General features: G+C 42.6%; 2 protein-coding genes across 2 annotated transcripts; both read left to right on the top strand.

Moving 5' to 3' along the window:
* Positions 1–3,415: 3,415 nt before the first annotated feature.
* On the top strand, positions 3,416–6,475 carry LOC106814210. The gene is made up of 3 exons (XM_014818509.1): positions 3,416–3,822; positions 4,101–5,575; positions 5,715–6,475. Exons 1-3 carry the CDS (start codon positions 3,416–3,418, stop codon positions 6,473–6,475), a joined length of 2,643 nt encoding a protein of 880 aa, XP_014673995.1.
* Positions 6,476–6,825: 350 nt separating this feature from the next.
* LOC106814211 lies at positions 6,826–7,809 on the top strand. The gene has a single exon (XM_014818510.1). The coding sequence runs from the start codon at positions 6,826–6,828 to the stop codon at positions 7,807–7,809; it is 984 nt and encodes a 327-aa protein (XP_014673996.1).
* Positions 7,810–9,031: the final 1,222 nt, after the last annotated feature.

Consider the following 9,031-nt stretch of genomic DNA (forward strand, 5'->3'; position numbering starts at 1 on the left):
GGATTATAAGTGGTCTAGACCATCGTATGGTGGCCGAATGCCCTTTCCCCCCCCCTTAACGGATATTTTTATTCCAAATTATTTTCATTCAATTCATTTTCATCTTCAAATATTCATTTTCATTTCAAATTATTGTTCATTCCAGAATTCATTTTTTCATTTTCATTCGCAATTCATTTTCTTCCAAATCATTTTTCCATTTTCATTTCAAGATTCATTTTTCATTTCAAAGTTCATTTTCATTCAAATTGCATTTTTCATTTTCATTTCAAATTTATTTTCATTTTATTTAAAAATTATTTTCTATTTTCCTTTCCAATCTCATTTTCATTTATTCAGTTTCATTTTTTTCAAATTCATTTTCATTTCAAATTCATTTTCATTTTCATTTTCATTTTCATTTTTCATTTTCATATTGTAAATCATTTCATTTCATTTGCAATTCATTTGATTTTCGATTTCATTTCCAGTTTCATTTCAAATTCATTTTCAATTTTCATTTCAATTGCATTTTCATTTTCATTCAGTGTTCAAATTCATTTTCAATTTCAGTTTTCATTCCGATAACGTCATTTGCGACTGTAATCTCGCAGTGGCCCGAGATGGCTACGCATATTGGTGGGGCGGAGATGACGCACTTCAACTTAGTGGGAGTCAACAAGAGAAGAAATCGCCAGTTGTTTTGGTTTTATGATCGGTAGATAAGTAAGCGTTTTTCTGCATGTATATTCTATGAAAAACACACATTAATATAACATATAATATCACTATAGATTGCAGCATTGTGTTGTGTAAATGTGTTATTTTCATCTTTCTTTTATCTAAGTTATTACGAAGGGTGCTCGGCTCGTAATACGACAACTACGTACTCGTACTACTGCCAACTGCCGTACTGTATATATGCGCCTCTTGCTCCGTCCGCAGAGAGCATACCACCTTTCTTTGCTGTTAGGCTACTGCCAAAACTCGGTTAACCAATAGCAATCCGAAACAGTCTGTGGTTGAATCGCCGCGGCTTTACAATGTGTGTGGTTGTCGCGTCCATCAGTGTTGCTAACAGCAAGCAAACGCGCATAGGCACACGGCGCGCACACCGGGCACACACACACGACAGCACACACGGCGCGCAAACGAGCACCAACGCACCGCATATGCACGACGGCGGCGTGCAGCACGCAAAGGCGCTCGCACACACACAGAATCACTGCGACGGAGCGAAGGCTATGTACCAGTACGGAAGATTGTGCATGACGTACTGTCGTACGTCGTATTACGAGAGCGCGAAGACCCTCTAATAACTTAAGATAAGGATTTGAAATAACACATTTAAACAAAGAATTGCAATTATAGTGAGTATTATTGTTATATTAATGAGTAAAATGTGTGTTTTTTCATTGAATATACATCAGAAATACCTGTACTTATCTACCGATCATATAACTCAAAACAACTGGTTTTGTTCTTTGTTGACTTCCACTAAGGGAGGTGACGTCACTCCGCTCCACCAATTCCGTAGCCATCTCGGCCACCACGAGCTTTCATGCGCAATGAATTTGGAAGAAAATGAAAAATGAATTTGATGAAATGAATAATTTGAAATGAACATGATGAATTTGAATGAAAATGAAAATGAAATGAATGAATTGAAATGAAAGATGAAATGAATAATGAATTTGAAAATGAAAAATGAAATAAATAAAATAGAATAATGTATGAAATGAATGAAATAATTTTTGAAAATGAAATGAAATATTGAAATGATAAATGAATAAATGAAAATTTTGAAAATGAGAATTTGGAAATAAATGAAATGAAAATGAATTTTAAAAATAAATGAAAATGATTTGAAATAGAAATGAAAATGAGACTTTGGAATCGAAAATGAATAAATGACTGAATTCTGAAATGAAAATGAAAATAAATGAATTTGGAATGAAATATGAATTTGAAATGAAAATGAATTTGAAATGAAAATGAATTTGAAATAAAAATGAATTTGGAATAAAAATATCCGTAGCCATCTCGGCCACCATACTACAGTGACAGTCACGACACGCGCTGCTACAGCTACCATTGTCTCTGCATGCCTGTATTACGCGTTACTTCGGTGATGGGACCAGCCCTCAAATCGAATAGGTTCAATCACAATTTTATTCAAAGGATAATAATACTTTATTCACCAAAAACTAGGATAATACTTTTGTGCTACTTTTTCATTCAATGAAAGAATGTTTGGATTACATACAGTATATATAACCATTGGATTACACTTTGGAGTGATTGGATTTATTATACTCCAGTGACGGAATGAAGAAGGTAGGTCAACTTGACCCATTGTATGGTATAATTATTGTATTGTAGACATGAATAGGGACATGTTAACTAGTACTAGGGTCCAACAAACTCACCTGTACTATCTGTAATTGCCTGTACATTAATGGACGGGTAACGCTTCCGATTTATGTATGCAGGTTCGTCATTGACGGGGCGCTGAATTCGGACGTGTGTCCCGTCAATAGCCCCTACGACCCCAGGAAATCCAGCGAGTTTATGGAAGCCTTCCTTTTGTTTTGCAATTTCGCTATCACTAGCAGGCCACTTGATGAATATGTTTCTTTTCCCGTTCAGAGATTCCGTGACATCCTTTATAATTCTTGATACGGTTGCTTTCGAAACTCCGAAAGTGTCCCCAATTTCATTCATAAACACTCCAGTCGCGTAAAAACGTAGAGCTATGAGAAGTTGTACAATCGCCGGAATCGCGCATTCAACCTCTTTAACTATATCATAAAGAAATGATATTCCTCTCCTCCCGAACCGGTACCTCTGCCTTAACTCCTCGTCATTCAATGTATTTATAAAATCGTATCGATGTCTATATTGCCTAATATTTCTCATGCATACGCTCGTAAATAATTGCGGCCTCCATGTTGTTTTTTAGTATAGCAACTAATCATGATTAGTGGATTTGATCATGCTCCTGAGTAGAATTAAATATTGTGATTAACTTAATCATGATTAACTTTAATTACTCTTCGTGAAACAGTCACTTCAACTTAAGTACGAGAAGTTAATCATGATTAAATACTTAAGTACGCTTCGTGAAACCGGCCCCTGGTATCTGAAGCCTTCAGGACCAAGCTCAGTTCAGGCCAAAGATTAATGGAGGTGACGGAAAGGGACTGAGGAAATTAGCAGACTTTTTGCGACAGTGCTCATTAGCGATGAACCACATCTCTACGTTGAAGATCTTGGATGACTGCCATGAAAACCAAAGGATTTTGTGCAACTGCCTGATTGGCTGACTCGTAGATGGGGCAGAATAGTTGCTACTTCGAAAGACACATACCCTTCCTTCAAAGACTTTGCCGCCGGCTTTGTCGCGCGTGAAGCGGACATAGCATGTAACCCCATCATGTCTCAGAATTTTGGCAGTAAAGACTTTCAGAAGAAACTGCCTGAGAAATCAACAAGGCGACCTGCAAGGGCTAGTGTGTTGGCTAGCGAAGCAACGAAACCAGCAGAAGTGAAACTTTGCATATTCTGCGACAAACTCAATCATAATGTGGACAGTTGCCAAGCATTCGGAGGCAAGACTCCAAGTGAGAGACGAGAATTCTTAATGAAGAATGGACTCTGCTTTGGCTGTCTGAGGCAGGGACACCTTGCTAAGAAATGTCCCAAGAAGAGTAACTGCGGAAAGTGTCAGAACAAGCATCCCACCATCCTACATGGGGATTATGAAGCTCTCCACCCCCTGCTGACCAAGATAGCAGTTTTACAAGACCGGACAGAGATAGTAGAGTGTCCTCGCGAACAAAGGTAGATAGTGTGGCTGGTAGATCGTCCATGATATTGCCAGTCTATCTCTCATCATGGGGTAATCAAAACAAGGAATGCCTTGTTTATGCACTGTTAGACACGCAGAGTGATACAACCTTTGTGCTGGAAGAAATCGGTGATGACACAAGTGCATGCCCAGAATCGACAAGACTCAAGTTGTCAACAATGACATCCACATCCGTGATCGACTGTCATCGATACACCGACTTACAGATCAGATGTGTGGGCTGTCATGAACGTTTCCGGTTACCTGCGAGTTATTCCCGGAGCTTCATCCCAGTAAACAAATCACACATTCCTACACCGGAAGTAGCCAAGAAGTGGCCCCACCTGGAGAACCTATCCGACAAGATTGCACCTTTACAGAACTGCGAAGTGGCACTGCTGATCGGGTATGACTGCCCAAGAGCACTGGCACCTATGGACGTCGTTCGCGGAACGGCCGACGAACCCGTTGGTCTGAAAACGGAATTAGGATGGACTATAGTTGGACGAACTATGTGTGCGACAGATGAGGAACACATCACACACAGAGTACTGACAAAGCCTATCCCGGAAGAAGTCAAGGTGCACGGGAGAGACGAAGTCAGTTTTGTATGCCGAACAAAGATCTCCGAGGAGATTACGCTTCCACAGATCAAGATTCTGGAAAGCGACTTCCAGGACAAGAACCAAGAGACAGTAATGTCACATGACGACTTGAAGTTTTTGCAGATTGTCCAGTCTGACATTCATCGGGATGCAGAAGGGTTTTATGAGATGCCACTTCCATTCAGGGACGGCAAACCAACATTGCCGGATAATAAAGACATGGCCATACGACGTCTAGACCATCTCAGAAAGAGGTTCAAGGCAAATTCAACATATTACGAAGATTACAGAAAGTTTTTGGACAACGTCCTGCAGCATAGTGACGCTGAAGAAGTCCCGAGTAAAGAAGTTGATTCCACTACGACTACGAGCTGGTATATTCCCCATCATGGAGTATACAATCCGAAAAAGTCCGAGAAAATTCGTGTCGTTTTTGATTGTAGCGCACGTTACAAAGGACCCTGTTTGAACGACCACTTGCTACGAGAGCCAGACCTGATAAACTCCCTTATTGGCGTCTTGAGTCGCTTTAGAGAAAAGTCAGTAGCAGTGATGGGAGACGTGGATTGTATGTTCCATCAGTTTCGCGTCAATGGAGAAGATCGAGACTTTTTGAGATTCATGTGGTTTCGGAACGAAGACATGGATCAAGAAGCAGTAGCGTACAGGATGAGGGTACATCTGTTCGGAGCTACTACCTCCCCTGGATGCGCTAACTTCGGTTTGAAGAAACTTGCCGCAGATCACAGAGGCGAATTCAGTTCAGAGGTTTGTGATTTCCTCACCTACGATTTCTATGTGGACGACGGCTTGAAGAGTTGTGCAACAACACAGGAAGCCATCAAGCTCGTGGAAGACTCGAGAACACTGTGTGCCACTGGAAATTTGAGGCTTCACACATTCACCTCAAACAACCAACGCTCTATTCCGGAGTCTGAGAGAGCCAAAGAACAGTCGCTGGACATAAGCCTGGGTGACTCGCAAATGGAAAGAGTACTTGGGATACACTGGTCCGTGATTCCCAACCAGTTTTGCTTTCGACTGAAGCTTGGTGAAAGGCCACTGACTCGCAGAGGAGTATTGTCCGCAGTGGCCTCTGTGTACGACCCCCTTGGATGCTTGGCACCATTTGTCTTGAGAGGCAAGTGGATCCTACAACAATTGTGCAAGGAGAAAGTTGGATAGGACGACCTTCACAGCGAGAGTTTACGGCCCCAAATGGTAACAGCGGGTGGCAGAGCTACCTACTCTTGAGCAGCTACAAATCCCTAGATGCCTAGTCCCCGAGAAATTTGGAGACATCTTCAGCTGCGAACTTCATCACCTCTCCGACGCCAGCGTGAGCGGTTATGGACAGTGTTCATATCTTCGGGTGAAGAATCAAAATCAAGATGTGCACTGTGCCCTAGTGATGGGAAAGGCTCGGGTGTGTCCTCTGAAAGTATTGTCCATACCAAGACTCGAGCTTGCCGCAGCTCTCGTTTCGGCGAAGATCAGCAGCGTTTTGAGAACTGAAATGACCTACGCAAACATCCAGGATTACTTTTGGACAGGCTCCAAAGTGGTCCTTGGGTATATCAACAACGACGCAAGAAGATTTCATGTGTACGTCGCTAACCGTGTACAACAGATTCGAAACATGTCTGAGCCGAGTCAGTGGAGATATGTCGAGAGTGCAAACAACCCAGCAGACCATGCATCCAGAGGTCTACATGTTGACGAGCTGATTGAGCCTAATTGGCTCAAGGGGCCTGCTTTCCTGTGGAATCCCAGGGTGATCGTCAAGCAGCCGGAGGATACCCTGCTCTTGCCCGAGGATCCGGAAGTACGACGTGTGATTATCAACAGGAACAAGACGTCAGACGGAGACCACAGATCAATATGTGACAGACTGTCGAAGTTTTCCGACTGGCGGAGTGCTATCAACGCAGTTGCCGTGCTCGTCAGATACGTCCGGAGAGTGCGGAGTACCTCTGGTGGAGGAAGACCGACAGAAGGCCGTAGCAACTATCATCATGTCTGTGCAAAAGGAGGCGTTTAGGGAGACGCTTGGGAGTCTCGGGAAGACGACAGACGGACGTCTCCGCAGTTTGGATCCATTCATCGACTCGAAAGGAGTTCTAAACGTGTGTGGGTGGCAGACTCAGCAGATCAACGATGAAGTATGGAGTAAAGCAACCCATTATTCTCCCTAATGCAAAGTCTAGTCATGTGGTTGGCCTGATTGTCATGCATCACCACCAAGGCGTTTCTCATCAGGGAAGAGGGTTCACCATAAACGCACTACGAGAGCATGGCTACTGGATCATAGGATGCAACAGAGCGGTCTCATCCCTGATATACAGGTGCGTGACGTGTAGAAAACTCTGCGGATCATGCCAGACTCAGAAAATGGCGCAGCTACCTGAAGACCGAATCGAACCAGCCCCTCCTTTCACGTACTGTGGGATTGACTGTTTTGGACCATTTGTCGTCAAAGATGGACGTCGAGAACTGAAAAGATACGGACTACTTGTGACGTGCATGGGTTCAAGAGCCATTCACCTTGAATTGTTAGACGACATGTCTACAGATGTGTTCATAAATGGCTTGCGGTGTCTTATTGCCATACGAGGACCAGTGAGAGTCATCCGTTGTGACAGAGGAACAAATTTTGTAGGAGCACACCATGAACTTAAGAAAGCCATGAATGAGATAGATGAACCTCGTGTTAGGAAGTTTCTGGCCATGAACTCGTGTGATTTCCAGATGAATTCTCCTTACGCAAGTCACATGGGCGGAACTTGGGAACGTCAGATTCGTACAGTGAGAAGTGTTCTTGTAGCTCTGCTCGACCAACATGGATCCAGACTCGACACATCGTCCTTGAGAACACTCCTGTATGAAGTCATGGCTATCGTGAACAGCCGTCCCCTCACGGCTCAGAACTTGAACGATGCTCAAGGACCAGAGCCGTTGACACCGAACAATCTCATCACGATGAAATCGAAGCTGATCTTACCACCTCCCGGTGACTTCGTCACAGAGGTGTACGCTCGACAGCGTTGGCGTAAGGTACAATTCCTGGCCAATGAGTTCTGGTCCAGATGGAGAAAGGAGTACCTATCCATCCTTCAGTGTAGACAAAAATGGCGCAAAGAACAAAGAAACATGATGATAGGCGACATCGTGGTCCTGAAAGAGGACTCAGTTGTGAGAGGCCAGTGGCGAATGGCCAGAGTAATTGAAAGCATTATCGACAAAGACGGCCTGGTGAGACGTGTGAAAATTCTCATGTCTCTCTACGTGTGGAAAGCGTCTCTTGGAACCTACGACATTGGAGCGACCTGTTCACAAACTTGTGCTGTTGCTCGAGAGAGAAGCTGTGTAACTTGACTTTGTACCTGCCCGAGAAATCCTGTGGAAAATCATTGTGATTTTGGTGGGGAGTGTAACTGCAGGTGTGTACGCTGCGGATGTTGGACGTATGTTGAGAGCAGGAGCGTGTGAGCACTGTGTACACTTGGTGTGTGTCAATTGCCGGCACAGGGTTAAAATCTGTGTATGTAGTGTATCTGTATGAGTGAAATGCATGTGTATGTGCGAGACTGTAGACATATCATGGGTTTATTTTACTCAATCGTGTTGAACGTTAGATATTTTCCTGTTTTGGGGTGACCGTAGAGCACCTCCGGTTTGCAAGCGGTTATGAGTGTCCTACAAAATGTAGTTCCTGTAATATTCTTATTTTTCGTATAAACGTCCATTGTGTGTCCTATGTATTTTTGAAAGGACAGTAGTGTACGAATTACTGTGTAAATTCATACAAATTCATCTCATTGTAGTTTTGTATGTTCCAGCGTATTAATACATGTATTGGGTGAGAGACTTGTGTTTTGGTGCGACCATAAGTGACCCGCTCCAGCATAATACGGACTAAGTCGCAAGTAATTGTTTTGAGTAATGAGCACCCACACATGTCAATGCTGAAAATGGCCTACCTGGACAAAAATGTAATTTTTACAAAAATAAGTTACTAAGTGCATATTTAATCCGGATATATAGGTTCAGATATCTCTAGATTATTATGGTCATTTTTAATTAAAAAAAACGCTTTATCTCAAAAGCTGCATATTTCGGAATAAGTCGGTTTCCGATCTTCAAATTGCTGTAGATCGGTCAATTCTTTAGATATAGCCAAATATTATATATCATTTTAAAGGTAATTAAATGATCTATTCAGATATGCACATAACTCAATTTGTACGATGCTTCCGACCTGGCAGGTTTCCGATTTTTGCAACCAGAACTTGCAGAAGGCTCAAAGTGGGTTAGTATCGTCACAAATTAATGTTTTTCATATGCACATAAGTAAAGGAAGTTCCCTAGATCTGAGGAGACATTTGTCATATGATGTGCGTCGGAGTAGTTGATCGAAATAGATGTAGAATTGTGTATTTGCGATTCCGACCTCGTGTATCCCACGTATTTTTCATTTCTCAACATGTAAAATGTAATGTACACATATTATGCAAATATGTGCACGTATGTATGTGTAACGTGTGCACGTGTGTGCCAGTGTGTGTAAATGCGTGCTAGTGCACGTGCACTGGAACGT

Source organism: Priapulus caudatus, unplaced genomic scaffold (assembly GCF_000485595.1).
Source record: "Priapulus caudatus unplaced genomic scaffold, Priapulus_caudatus-5.0.1 Scaffold885, whole genome shotgun sequence".
NCBI classification, from domain to species: domain Eukaryota; kingdom Metazoa; phylum Priapulida; class Priapulimorpha; order Priapulimorphida; family Priapulidae; genus Priapulus; species Priapulus caudatus.